Source organism: Acipenser ruthenus, chromosome 1, assembly GCF_902713425.1.
Source record: "Acipenser ruthenus chromosome 1, fAciRut3.2 maternal haplotype, whole genome shotgun sequence".
Classification (NCBI taxonomy): domain Eukaryota; kingdom Metazoa; phylum Chordata; class Actinopteri; order Acipenseriformes; family Acipenseridae; genus Acipenser; species Acipenser ruthenus.
In genome coordinates, this window is record NC_081189.1 from 26,111,333 (window position 1) to 26,127,039 (window position 15,707).

General features: G+C 35.9%; 1 protein-coding gene across 1 annotated transcript in view; it reads left to right on the plus strand.

The window, feature by feature from the left end:
* The first annotated feature begins 417 nt into the window (after positions 1–417).
* Positions 418–15,707, plus strand: part of LOC117427849 (geranylgeranyl transferase type-1 subunit beta-like) — a 29,320-nt gene continuing 14,030 nt past the window's right edge. The window contains exons 1-8 of the mRNA XM_034924764.2: positions 418–610; positions 2,006–2,124; positions 5,886–5,953; positions 6,852–7,003; positions 7,544–7,676; positions 12,271–12,316; positions 13,676–13,860; positions 14,929–15,037. Of these exons, the coding sequence (XP_034780655.1) occupies positions 483–610; positions 2,006–2,124; positions 5,886–5,953; positions 6,852–7,003; positions 7,544–7,676; positions 12,271–12,316; positions 13,676–13,860; positions 14,929–15,037 (940 nt within the window). The 5' untranslated portion in view covers positions 418–482. The remainder of the gene's footprint in view (positions 611–2,005; positions 2,125–5,885; positions 5,954–6,851; positions 7,004–7,543; positions 7,677–12,270; positions 12,317–13,675; positions 13,861–14,928; positions 15,038–15,707) is intronic.

Below are 15,707 nucleotides of genomic sequence, written 5' to 3' on the forward strand. Positions count from 1 at the left end.
TGTAGTTAGCGATCAGCAGATATATCAGCCGCATGAAGTGCACAGTGTGTGGTTTTCACTAACTACTGTGCAGAATAAATTATTCTTTTTTTCTATGGGTAAATATAGGGACTTTGTTCCTATGCACAGGGACGCGGAACATTTGTTAGGAAATCGGGACTGTTTTGACCATATAGGGACTGTTAGCATCTATGGTATTTTGGATATAAGACATTATATCAACAATGGACATTTCAATGTTGTATAACAATCATTTTAACATATGGGAAGGACGCCTTAAGCCTAGTACATAAACAAAGTATTTTGAAATTGTTTTACCATGTTCCAACTCCAAGACTGGTCTATGACACTGCACTACTTTATGTAAAACAAACAAACAGTCAATATAATATTTTCACTGACCAGAAATCTGCGCTTTTAACCTCAGGAAGTGACGTTTTCGGAAGTTGACAAGGAGTTTGATATTTTTTTTTTTGACAAAGATGGCTGAAGAGGAGAATCCGGTAGCAGAATTTGAAGAAATCGACTTTCTGAAAGACCGGCATGTTATTTTTTTTCAGAGATGTTTGCAAATCTTACCGGAGAGGTACTCTTCGCTGGAAACCAGCAGGTAAGGGAAGCCGCTGTGTACACTATGTACCTGCACATGATGAATGCAATGTCAGGGCTAGCTGTAATGTGACAGTAGCTTTCTTCTGTTTTAACTCTTCAGCAGTGAATGACATGCCTTTTGTTGATTGAAATGAGTAGGTGTTTATCCGATTGTGTTAACATTTAAAATAATATATATGTATTTTGTTGCATGGGTCAAGGAGAATAAGTCGGATTAACGTTTCGTCAGTTTATCGCTACAAATATAACCAAACAACACTTCTCGGTAGCGAATGTTGAGATACTGTGTTGTGAAAAATAATAAATAGTTTTTAAAATGCAGAGTTTGTGTTAATTATTATATAAAGGGTACTAAAAACAACTTCATATTTAGTATCAAAAGTACAGTAGGTGGGCATACACGGAACAAAGAAAACTTATTGAGAACGTGCTGCAGGGTATCAATGTTTATTTTGCCTTCAGTTCCGGAAATGTCACTGGTGTAGCGAAACCATTCATACAGGAAGCAGTTACAGTTTTAACATTACTACGTTCACAGAAGACCTGGAACTGTGGTGACACAGTAGACCTTTCGTTTATTCTGAACAATAATACTGTATAAATATAATGTTGTCCTCGTTTTCAACTGGATAAGTTTCACATTGCACAGGTCTGAATTCATGCAGCGAACAATGGACCAGAGACTAAATGCACAACGAACTGATGATGGTGACTGCAGTATGGTCGTTTCAATGTTCAAACATGCACGTTGCTTAAATGTTGTAATACCAGCTGTTTAGCTGTTTAATGCCCCATTTTTGTGTTTTGCATAATTCTCTGTTGCTGTTTCTGCTTAGATCATTACCAGGCTTACTAACTAACGATCTTTTTCAACTGCTCGGATGACTTCTATGCCAAATATCTGAGGTGGTTTGAAAACTTACTTCTAGGGGTGTTAGGCAGTAATTAGGCATCTCTAAAAACCAAAATTATAATTACTGGGACAGTCCATATCCCCTAAAATGTTGAGGATAGAGGGTTCAGATTGAAGTGTTAAATCCATTTGTACAATAGTAAGTGTACAAAGACCCTGTTGTAGCAACTCATCCGTTAATAGAATTTGATATAATGTTTTCAGTAAATTTCAAACTGCTTGTTGTTTTTGGAAGTTTACTGTATTTTCTTTTTTTATTAAAAACCATTATTGAATATCACTGGAATTACAGCCAGTGATCTTCAAAGGTAGATTGGGTATGTATTATTAATACAGAAAACCTTTTCTTGCAGTACCATGACAATAATGATACTGTACTGTAAACGATAATCTTAAAGGAGGCATGGAAATGTTGTACTTAGATTAAACTTCCATTCTGCACTACTGTAAAACTTTTTTCTTCTATGCATTGTTTTACAGGCTAACCATTGTATTTTTTGCACTTTCTGGCCTGGACATGTTGAATACCTTGGATGTGGTGGATAAGCCAAGCCTAATAGAATATGTCTATTCATTACAAGTCCTTCCCACAGAAGATAGTAAGTTTATTTTTTCTTTGTTATTATCAAAAGACCATTCTTTAGAGAAGATTTCTGTTTCTTAATCAAATCAGGTGCATTGAGTTATCCTAGACAACATACTGTCATTCACAAAGAACATTACAGTTTATAATATAATAATGCAGAGAATTACAATTACCTTTTAAAGAGACTAGTATAACATTGTTATACAGTATACACTTGCAACATCAACCTTTGTATATTTGATGATTATGTATTTTAGGTTTTACATAGGCACACCCAGATTAGTTTTTGCACTATAGTGTGGTTATAAGCCATACCATTCTTGTTGTTTTAACGTGCTGAAAACAGATTCAAACACTTTAGAGTGTTGTAGTCAGTCTATACAGTTGGTTGTCTACCCTAATTTAAAGCCAGTAAAACATTAATGACCAAAGAAAATTGTTCCCAAGAAGGCTATCCTCTTAATCAGATAATTCATATTAAAGTGATCTCATTAATGTTGTATCTACTGAAGTGTGTGCTGGCAATTTTACGATCTGATCTTAGTGATTCGGATTTCTTTATTACCCAAATGAGCTATACTGGTTATGAGGTCAGAGAATGACTTGTAAACCCCCTACAGCCATCTATTTTACTACGTCTACATTTTCAAAGTGTGTTGCACATTTAAAGGTATTTAATTTTAGTGAAGTGCCCCCAGGTCACCATTTTGGTGAATAAGAAACAAAAGTGCTGTGTCATGGAATAACAGGGGAATCAATGTGTATGAGAAATGTAACTGCTGTCAAGCAGCTCATTGATTTCTTTGACCTTCGCTGTGAATCCCTTCCGCATAAGAAGGGAGACCATTCTGCCAAGGCATCATTTTCATCATTAAACAGCTGCAGTTACCGCCCACTGTTGCCTTTCACCGATCACTCCATTCTGAATTGACTGCCAGCATTTGTTGTTGTTCTAGTCGCATGTAATAGCAGTGTCACAGTGTTAAGATTAAGGTTGAATAGGTAGGTAGGTAGATTTTTTTCATATATTTTTCTGCACAACAAAGAACAAGTTAAACAGTTTTTGGAAACTTCCAGGATCATAATATTGTATTTATTGTGTGTATATGTGTGTATATGTGTGTGTGTGTGTGTGTGTGTGTGTATGTGTATATATATATATATATATATATATATATATATACACTACCGTTCAAAAGTTTGGGGTCACTTAGAAATGTCCTTGTTTTCTATGAAAACATACATGAAATGAGTTTGAATAGGAAATATAGTCATTGACAAGGTTAGAAATAATGATTTTTAATTGAAATAATAATTGTGTCCTTCAAACTTTGCTTTCGTCAAAGAATCCTCCATTTGCAGCAATTACAGCCTTGCAGACCTTTGGCATTCTAGTTGTCAATTTGTTGAGGTAATCTGAAAAGATTTCACCCCATGCTTCCTGAAGCACCTCCCACAAGTTGGATTGGCTTGATGGGCAATTCTTACGTACCATACAGTCAAGCTGCTCCCACAACAGCTCAATAGGGTTGAGATCCGTTGACTGTGCTGGCCACTCCATTATAGACAGAATACCAGCTGACTGCTTCTTCCCTAAATAGTTCTTGCATAGTTTGGAGCTGTGCTTTGGGTCATTGTCCTGTTGTAGGAGGAAATTGGCTCCAATCAAGCGCCGTCCACAGGGTATGGCATGGCGTTGCAAAATGGAGTGATAGCCTTCCTTCTTCAAGATCCCTTTTACCCTGTACAAATCTCCCACTTTACCACCACCAAAGCACCCCCAGACCATCACATTGCCTCCACCATGCTTGACAGATGGCGTCAAGCACTCCTCCAGCATCTTTTCATTTGGTCAAATGGCTTTTTCTTTGCAACTCTGCTAGAAGGCCAGCATCCCGGAGTCGCCTCTTCACTGTTGACGTTGAGACTGGTGTTTTGCGGGTACTATTTAATGAAGCTGCCATTTGAGGACCTGTGAGGCGTCTGTTTCTCAAACTAGACACTCTAATGTATTTGTCCTCTTGCTCAGTTGTGCACCGGGGCCTCCCACTCCTCTTTCTATTCTGGTTACAGTCAGTTTGAGCTGTTCTGTGAAGGGAGTAGTATACAGTGTTGTACGAGATCTTCAGTTTCTTGGCAATTTCTCGCATGGAATAGCCTTCATTTCTCAGAACAAGAATAGACTGACGAGTTTCAGAAGAAAGTTCTTTGTTTCTGGCCATTTTGAGCCTGTAATCGAACCCACAATTGCTGATGCTCCAGATACTCAACTAGTGTAAAGAAGGCCAGTTTTATTGATTCTTTAATCAGCACAACAGTTTTCAGCTGTGCTAACATAATTGCAAAAGGGTTATCTAATGATCAATTAGCCTTTTAAAATGATAAACACAACGTGTCATTGCAACACAGGACTGATGGTTGCTGATAATGGTCCTCTGTACGCCTGTGTAGATATTCCATTACAAATCAGCCGTTTCCAGCTACAGTAGTCATTTGCAACATTAACAATGTCTACACTGTATTTCTGATCAATTTGATGTTATTGTAATGGACAAAAAATTTGCTTTTCTTTCGAAAACAAGGACATTTCTAAGTGACCCCAAACCTTTGAACGGTAGCGTATATATATAAACGATGAGGCACAAAATCATAATTTATTCCATGCATTTAACAGTATTTTGTGGGTTTTGATTCTGTTTACTGTATGTATCCTTTCTGTCTATATATTTGCCTTTCACACACCCCTCTGACTTTCTCACTTACAACCTATACATGTGGTGAATGTACATTTCCTAGATGCTTTCCATATGACCATTTTAGGGTTAAAATTGACCATGATTTATGCCAGTTAAACCAGTTTTTCAAAGAATGCATTTGTAGCTGTAAATTAAATGTATATACTACTACGCTTGCTCATACACCAATTTATAACAAGGAAATACTCTATAGAGGATTAAACAGTATTAAACATAGTTTCCTATTTAGCAATGAATGCAAAAGCATTTTTTTCTGAACATAAGACAGTTTAACAGTTAAAAATACCAGTGATTGCACTGAACAATAATTTTAATATACCATTAAAATGTTTTTATTCTTCTGAAAAAAATGTGCCTTGCTCATTGCTAAATAAGGCCCATAGTCTCAGAGCATGCACCACAAAAATGTGAGTTATGTATCTGTGCCACTAGGTGGCAGTATGGGATTGTAAATGATTCTTACATTATGAATGAGAAACTGACATTTGTGTTACAAAAGATGTATGCTATTAAAAATAGACAATCCTTTTAAAATTACCCAGGTCTGTCCAACTCGGGTAACCTATAGGGATATCCCTCTGGAGTACACCGTTTAAGAAGAAAGTGATTGATGAAAGAAAAATGGCAAAACATAAAAACAGTAAAGAGTAAAACACAAGAAAGCAGAAGAGAACCAGATGCGTAATCAAAAACATGAATACATATGGAGTTCAATACTGTGTTATACTTAAGAAAGATCATCATGCAGTCCTACTGACTTGCAGTGCTACCTGGTAGATACTCAGTAATCCAAAGTATTCTGGCTGCACACAATTTGATCTAATAATCGAGTGTTTTGATGGTCTATTTAATATGATTTAGTAAACTGTATAAGGTGACAGTTAATTGTATTGGATAATGGAGAGGCCGATATTCTTGTCTGGGAGAGGAGGAGGGGGTGGGGGGGTTCTACTTTGTTTGAAATGTGCTGGAACTGCTGATATGGATAATAATTTTCTTGTTCTGAATGTTCCTTTAGAGTCCAATCTAGGACGCTGTGGATTCAGAGGGTCTTCACATCTGGGAATTCCATACAATCCATCTAAGGTGAGAAATACATTGCTTGTCAGCCCTGATCAGCCTGTCCCCCTTTATTACTGTATAATCTTCGGATGAGGGCTTCCGAGTGGAGCATCCAGTAAAGGCACTCCACGTGGAGTGAAGGATGCGCCCTATAGCCTGGAGATCGCAGGTTCGAATCCAGGCTATGTAAGTGACTCTGCATGCAGGAGCAGCAGCAGTTGTTGATGCATAGTTCATCCCCTAGTCTGTGTAAATTGCTTTGGATAAAAACATCTGCTAAATGACAAAATAATAATAATAAAAATAATAATAATAATATTCTTACCATCACGTGAGGACTGCCCCCAGGGCTACATTGTGTCCAGTCCCCCACATGACAACACAGTACCCTGTGCTGGGCTTCAGGGTCCTGAAAACAAGATTTACTGGGATGGAAAAATAAATGACAGTCTTGCAAAGGAGAGATTATGTATTCGGTGTACAGAAACAACAGCAACTTTCCAATTGGGTTTACACTCATCCTTGTAGCTGTAAGTTATAAACATAAGCCATTTTATTTGAACATGCAGCAAGTGCTCATTTTATGTTGATATATACAGAGAACTGCACATTCAGTTGTTGTGGAACTAGGTAAACTCTTAATGTAAATTATTGTGATCTACTTTTCAGTAGAATGGTGGCTCTAATTTTGTATTTGCAGTTGTGGCAAGACGTGTGTTAATTTAAGATTTTTATTTACATTTAGCATAAAAACAGCAAAATGAAATTCCTTTTTCATTTTGAATCTCAAATTAAAATTAATTGGGCTACACATTTCCTTGTTGGAATGAATTGCCCTTTATGGCAATGGTTAGACACCTTTTACAACAGAGACTTCCACTGAAGTCATACATGTTCTTTATTAATGTTGTTTCTGTTTCAGGGTCCTGGAGTGAATCACCCCTATGACAGTGGCCATGTTGCAATGACCTATACAGGTCTTGCTTGCCTGATTATCTTGGGAGATGATCTGAGTCGAGTGAATAAAGAAGCATGTTTGTCAGGACTAAAAGCACTCCAGCTGGAGGATGGCAGGTAGAGTGTACAGGACCTCATGGATTTCAGACAGCTAATACACAGGGGGGTCTTGTAAAGCTTGTCTCTAAAGCTTTTTATGTCTGGTAGAAAATCTCTATTCATCTGCCGCCACATTCATACTTTATATATAACGTGTTTTGGTGCCACATTGTTTTAACTTCTGGCCATATCCATGATACAGACAGATGCTTTGGGTCTCTATAGCGGTTATAGAGCTGTATTCTTTGATTCTCTCCATAAAGTTTCCTTATCATTGATTAAAATTAACCACTGCACTTGCCACATAATTTTAACTTCTAGACATATCCATGAGATTGATATTTTACTTCATGTTTACCAGCCATTTGATCTGATATGCCCTTCCCTTTACATTATGTCCCCATGTGGTGCTTTGTTTTTGTTCACAGAAACTCGCATGCCTTTTTTTTTTTTTTTTTTAAATCCTAGTACGAGGTTAAGGAAACTTTCAAACAGGCGTACGGAAGTGTATTTCAGTGCATTTTACACAGTCTAATAATGACTTTGCTTGTCTTTTAGTTTCTACGCTGTCCCAGAAGGAAGTGAGAATGACATGCGGTTTGTCTACTGTGCTGCCTGTATATGCTACATGCTTGATGACTGGTCAGGCATGGATATCAAGAAAGCAATAGATTACATCAGGAGAAGTATGGTAATGATATGATATTCTTATTTTTGCTTGTTTAAAAATACAGACCGTGGCGCCTTATACTGATAGTTATTTTGTGTAAATGATAGAGGCTCAATTTTGGTTAATGTAACTGCTTGAATGACAACCTTTACTTTCTGTGTTTGATAGCTGATTATATTTTTCCCATCTGCATCGATTTATACACAAAATACCACCAATTTAAAACCAAAAAGCCATGCTTTGTGTGAGGCGAAGTCTGTTCTACATTCATTATAAAATTGGCTTCCTGTTTTCTAAGTGTCTGTTAAAAAATGTCAAGGGCCTTCAAAAATAAATAAACTGTGAATGTTAAATTGGGAATACTATAAAGAAACCTATACTTTGATTTATATTTTCTAGCCACTGAATGGTAACAGTAGATATTAGAAAGAACTAATGAACAGCAAAAAGGCCATTAGGCCCAACAAGCCTTCCCGTTTAGTTTTCTTCTTATCTCCTCTTTCCTGCTTTCTCTTCAACCCTCTATCCATTCTATCACTGTTCTGGGTTGTAAATATGATGCCTACAGTGTTTCAGAACATACATAGATGAATGGAGTTGGGTCATAGGAAAGGGAGTATTATCCTTAACACTGGCTACCCATAGTAAATTTAATAAAATAAATCACGTTCTCTCATGTTTGCAGTCTTACAGTGGTTAAAGAACTAAACAAATATAACAGCAGATTGAGATGGTTTTTATTTGTTAAATTTGACGTATCCCCTCGTCTTTCGTGAAATCAGATAGTATCTGTGCAAAAGGGACCATAAACAGCAGACCCTTATTTTCTGTCTGTGACATGTAGGCCCCTAGTTCTGATTTAAAAAAAAACAAAAACAAAAACAAAAAAAAAAAAACTTAACTGCAATGAACATGTGCGTGCTGTTTTTCGATCTGTGCATATTCTGTTTTCCAAGTTCTAGCTGCATTTATTTTTTAACTTATGACCAGTTGGTAGCCATCATAATTTAAGTCCGGCAATTTGAACAGCTACAAAAAAGGTTAATGGATTTCCTTCAAATTATGTTCAATATGGTAGTCTTAACTTACCAATGTTTGTGTCAAATGCAATATATGTCTCTATTTGCTGTGCTTTGGTGCAGGGATCAGTAAGTTGGTGCATTTTCTTTCAATATGGGGGATACTTTTGTTTTTGTTCATAATAAACACATTTAATGTATCTTAAGTATGTATTTTGTGTTCATGAAAACCTTAGCTTTGCTTATACAGTACTGTATAAACGAACACAAGCAGCTGCAGAGGAGTGGCTGTGGTAGTTTGTAGGGCAGAGACAGATCTCCCGTGGGGGTTGTCCTGTTTTCTTTTGTTGTATTTCTTCACCGTTTCACCTTTCAAGGATATATCTAGAATTAAATGTGTCCCTTTTTCAGTAACACTTGCTCCTGATTTTGTTCAAGCACCAAAAAACACTGCATATAGGTGTCATTTTAAATGGCTAGTTATATGTATATTTTCTTTTTAATCTAGGTCTGTATTCTTCATTGATTCTTGGTTATAGTGGTCCTTTAAAAATCCAATACCGAAAACTGGTGCTGGTACTGATATTTAAAATTAATTATTTCATATAAGCCATACTAAATTAAATAAACACTTGACTTTCTATTGCTACAAAATGGTCTGTTAAGACCTGATTTTGGGTTGGGTGAGGGGGAAATAACTTTTTAAATTATATTACATTGTAGGTCTAGAAAGCATATACAGGTAAATTACAGGTAAACTTAATGCTTGGATGTAAGTACATAGTAAAATAATTTATTAATGGATATTTCATGAGGTTTAATGTACAGGCTAAGAAACTTTCATAGTGACCTTCAGTTCTTAATCTCAGATGTAAGAAGTTTCATTGTTTAAAAAGGATTATGGAATTCATTCAGTAGAGTTTACAAATTTTGTTGTCATACTTTTTGGGGAAGGGAAATGTGTGATTGTGTGGAAAGAGTAACAAGGTTATAATCTCGATTTATTCTTGGCTGTCTATAAATAGGCTTCACTGACTTAATTGGCAGTGGTGTAAGGTCTCGTAGTGTGTTAATCCTGTTACGGGTTCATTTTTAGTCTTGTCACTACTGCAGTTGCTCAAAGCCAGATTCGTCCTACCCATGCTATTTTACACACACACACACACACACACACACGTATAAGTAATTTGTGAATATGGTTTGGTTTTAGGGGTCCTAAAAAAAAAAAAAAGCTTTTTTCCCCCCCGAATTCTCTTTTTATTACTAGAACTTCATGTAGCCTACACTAAAGGTATATTGTTTTAATATGTAATTGTTTTTCTTGAGCTCATTAAATTAACTTTTTTCTTTCAAAGTTCTTGCCCAATATCTGCATCTGTTCAATCGATTCAAACTAGTGTGTGTTTTTAGTCAGTTTGTTTAAATGCTGTTTTCTTTTTTCACCTTTTTTACTATTTTGTGTTCACAATCATCCTGAGCAGTTCTGAGGTGCTCCAATATTTATTAGTTCTCTCTGTCGCCTAACGTTACGCTAGCTGTGCTTGTAGAACTGTAGTAGATGGTTCCTTTTCAGTTCTTCCTGATTCCAAATTAAATCACATGATACAGTTCAACTAAGGTGAATGATTATCATCATGCATCATATTTGGTATGAATATTTATATAAACAAAGTTCCATATATATATATATATATGTATATATCTATATCTGTGTGTGTGTGTGTGTGTATATAAATCTATCTTTATCTATCTATCTATGTATCTATCTATCTTTATATATATATATATATATATATATATATATATATATATATATATATATATATATATATTATAATGGCTCTAGACAGGCGAGGCCAAGTATGCCGGCTAATGCAGTTTGTAATTCAATTGTGCTCCTCAGTGCTTGCAGCCAGTAGTGGGAGGGAGTACATTGTTGGCACCAGAATTGCTGTTATTGTAAGAGGTAATTGGAAGGATTGTCTAGCTGAAGAGTACTTTTGAACAAAGCATAGTTTTCATAAGCAAATTAATTGAAATTCTCACATCACTCAACGTCATAGTATATCTGTTTTTTGGTGGTTCTTTAATTGTAACCACCAAGCATTCTGCTGTCGAGCTATGGTCCCATGCAATACATTGTAATCTGTTTTCAGTCATTACAAAAAAACGCCAGGAGTTTGTATTCGTTCAGGTTTGTATTAGTTATGTTTTATAAACTACATGCAAGCTGATATCTGACAGAACAGAACACCATTCTATATGAGAGTAAACTCTCAATGGGACATAAAATAATTTAAAAACTAACATAAAGGAATAATGAAGGCTTATAAAAATACCTCTCATCGTAGAATTTCACAAAATATTTGGCTTGTTTTACAGACATTGTTTTAACTTTGATTCTTTATTTTAACTTTGATTCTTTACCGTTAACCTTGTGGACCAAACCTCAGCTTACCAGTTGTTTCTGTGCTGCAAAGTGGACTGAACGTGTGATCAAATTAACCAAATACCAGCTGCACAAGAAGTAAATATAAGCTGTACTTCTAAAGCTCACAGTCCACATGCTCAGGTATGTTGTTGTTGAGCACTGCTTATGAACCCACAAAATTTCTACCTGCAGTAAGGTGCAGACCTGTATTTAATTAGAAACCCAAAGGATATGAGCCCTGTGCTTTCACTCAGCCTGCTGGATGAATGCTTTACTAAACAACACAAATATGTAGTTATCCTTCAGGTTATTATAATGTCAAACCAGACTATACTATTATTATTATTTGTTTATTTAGCAGATGCCTTTATCTAAGGCGACTTACAGAGACTAGGGTGTGTGAACTATGCATCAGCTGCAGAGTCACTTACAATTACGTCTCACCCGAAAGACGGAGCACAAGGAGGTTAAGTGACTTGCTCAAGGTCACACAATGAGTCGGTGGCTGAGGTGGGATTTGAACCGGGGACCTTCTGGTTACAAGCCCTTTTCTTTAACCACTGGACCACACAGCCTCCTATTTATACTAAATTCCTGTGTGAATCTTTTTTTATGATTCCTATTCATTTTGTTGATGATGCCTCCCATGTCTTTTTGCATTTTTAGTATATCCTGATCCAATATTTTTATGATGTTGTAAATAGCAGCTTCACTGTCCTTTCAAAACCTTCTGGACCAGGTAGACAGGGTAATAATGACCCGTAGTACCTGAATACCTTCCATGGATATTGCTTTTATGAGTGGGTATTGGTACTGGCACTACATAGGGAAAATAGCTTGCTTAGTATGATCGGGCAGGGCAGGTTCATGGACACTAATAATTCTTAACACCTCGAACATATAATATAAAAGAATCTGAGCTCACTTTGTCGATCTGAAACCCACACACTAAATAGGCATTGAATATATACCATTTGAAAAATGATTTTATTTTTGGGGGTGGGTGGGGATTTGGTTTGCTTGTGCTTTTGTTTTTGTCTGTCCTTACAAACATGTTAATCTATTTTTCATGTATTTGTCTGTTTTAATAGATTTTCATTTATATAACATACTGTACTATATCACTTTCACAATAGTCTAATTATATGAATGTATTTTCTTTAAGTCCTATGACAATGGTGTTTCACAAGGAGCGGGATTGGAATCACATGGTAAGTAGCAAGCTATGAAAGCCTACTTTAATGGGATTTACCTTACAGTTGAATATTTGTTTAATATCTGATTTGTTTAAACAGTTTAAAGTTTGCTTTAGTATGGTCATGTGACTGCATTGGTATAATCTTAAGCGGGCTGTCAGCTACCTTACATTGTGCCATTTAATTTTATAACCATGCTTTATGTGTATTGTTGACAAGTGTGCAGCCCATAGAGTGAGAGCTTTTATTAAAGGTCACTGTACTGAATTTTAAATAATGTTTGGCCAGGCTTATTTCAATATACAAAGTATATCATTTAACAGTTTCTCTCTACTTTTAATATGCTGTTCTGCACAAGTGTTAAAAAGGCATGTAGGATTATACCTGGGACAGATTAAGTACATAATTGCTTAAAATAATCCATCTGGATATGTCACAAGATTTGTAATTAGTTATGTGTTCACTTAATAATCTGGGTAAGCCTTTTTAAGGGCTCATACTGTTATCCCAAGTAATTACTACTGTTAGAGCAAGAACCAATGTGTTAAAATTGCTGTTTTCTGGTATCCTGCAGACCTGTATACAGGTCTGGGAAAGATGACTCCACTCAACACTGCACACGGCTCAAGTAGACTAGGAAAGGTGACTCCATTTTTAAAACCATAGTTGTCACGCCTTAAATCCTGGACCTCCAGTTATGTTGCGATCACCTCATTTTGAATTCTAGCTCGTAAGATGCTCAAAATTCCTTGCTGGCTTTCAATACATAATGTATACTAATTTTTACATGCTAGGATCGATTTAGCTCTGCCTATTTTAAGTACTCATTTGATTATACATTTGCATATACAGTATGAATCCTAACAGGTTTTGTATAACGTCTTTATTCGTCCATATCCTCTTGTAGCAGATCAGTAAACTAATCTTATTTACTAATACATATATTTTATGTTCAAATGTATTACATTTTCTGTATAAGAAACTGCAAATGAGGGTAGTCTTTCTGCAAAGTTTTATTCAGAGTATACTACTTCAACTTTACAACCAATCAGTTTTACACATTTTCTTGTCGAGTTACCATCCCAATTCCACGAAGACCACTCCCATTTCACAAGAGGATTTAAAACAATATTGATAATATCATGATACTCTCTGGACTCTTTATGTTGACTGTGTATGTTTGACTTTGGGCGGTGGTCTGCATCAGGGAACTATTGGTTGCTTCAGCAGCATTTGACCAAATATTGGTAGTCTCTGTGATCTAAAGCTTTGAAATGTACAGTTGTTCATTAAACGTGTTTAATACAATTTAAGTTCAAGTACCTAGCCTGTTCCTGATGTACATAAGACTAACAGTGTGTTTAATTTATTCAGGTGGATCTACATTCTGTGCCATTGCTACCCTCTGTCTCATGGGTAAACTTGAGGAGATCTTCACAGAGAAAGAACTGAACAGGATAAGAAGGTGGTGCATTATGAGGCAGCAAAATGGTTTTCATGGGCGGCCCAACAAACCTGTGGATACATGTTACTCTTTCTGGGTTGGAGCTACCCTTGAGGTAAATCACAAAGAAAGCCTCCACCTTCATATCAAAGCTATAAGAACTGCGATCTTTAAGGTGTAGCTAATTATTGCTCAAGTTTGTATCTGGTAAAGTGGCACAAACTTTTGCCTATCATTAATCGGTTATTATTATTGTAAAGGAGTGCTGAGAATATTTTGATTCTGTTTTTTTTTTCTGCAGATAAACTGCTGTGCATGCTGGTACCTTTGCTGTAGGTTACATGGTCTAATAGCAGTTGTATCATTTGTGTTTTGGAACTACAACAAATACAGTGAATTGTCTTTCTGTATATCCTAACCTGAAGGCAACAACATGGATTTTAAAACCATAGTTGTCACACTTTAAATCCTGGATCACCTCATTTTGAATTTTGACTCTAAATTCCTTACTGGCTTTAAATGCCCAATGTATACTAGTTTGTACTAGTATGTCAAATACTCATTTTACATTTTGATTATACAGTACACAGGTAGAGCCTGACAGATTTGGCATGCTGATACACAATTTTTTTTATCTTAGTCATATCCTCTTACACATTTTCTTACCAGTTGCTTTACTAAACTTACATACAGTTAAACCTGAATGAACTGATCACATCCAGTGAATTACAAAGCCACTTGTTTACCACTACTGAGAATGATATGTAGTGTAATCAATACTGTAGAAAGACCAAGAGGATAAATATTTCAGGGACTAGACAGACTGGCATGACAATTGTTGTTTATTGTGTGGGTTAATTTGATACATTTATGATAAACTCTTTATTTTGAAGAGAACTGACTAGCAATAATTATTTTCCCAATAAAAAGTGAATTTATAAAAATGACAGTTTCAAAGATAAAGTTAAGACTTTTAAAATTGGTAGAACAAAAAGTACTGTGTTATGTTTAGGGATTACATACTCCATTTGTTAAGTGACTGTAAATTTCACTTTTGTAACTAGTCAACGTTATATTTTAAAAGCTTAACATACCTAACTTTTGTGAAAATTTGTATTGTACTGTAATGATATTTAACAACAGAAAATGTTGTAACATAAATTCTGAACTACTTGTTTTTCAGCTGCTAGAAGTTTTCCAGTACACAAATTTTGAAAAGAACCGGAACTACATCTTGTCAACTCAGGACCGGCTTGTTGGTGGATTTGCAAAATGGCCGGACAGCCATCCAGGTAAAATAATATCATGGTTCAGACAACAACAAAAACGAATTGAGGAAGTTTTCCATTTTCAAAGTGACAACTGAAGCCACAGAGTAATTGAATGCTTTGCGGGAGTCAAATAGTTTGCCATTATAAGTAAGTGAGAGGAACTGGTTCATATTACATTTACTGTAGTAAATTAGCTTGAAACCAAGTTCAGTCTTAAGAATTGAACAAACATTTTGACAAATAAACCCACACCAGAGTACTGCTTTTCTTTAATTTATTCATATTCTTAGTAAAGTACTGGTGTTCGCCAGAATTCATTTTAAACCTCTGAAAACGTTTACCCATGTTCTTTTTATAAAGACCCATTCAAATTTGTAAAGAAGTTATTCACCAGTGAGAAGAATGGCACACTAAAAGCATCTAAGGTTGAGCTGGAGAGATATTTGGAGGAAACACATACAGATTCAAAAAGGCAGGAGCCTATGTCAATTCCGTCAGACATCCCACCTATCAATCCACCAGAATACCAAATGGAGGACTGTGCACCTAAGTGGAAAGAAATAGAGCAAGCTGTGAAAAAAGCAAGGGCTTCATCATCTCCAGGGCCTAATGGAGTTCCGTACAGAGTGTACAAGAGTGCTTCAGGAGTTCTACGAATTCTGTGGAAATTGATGAAAGTGGCATGGGAAAA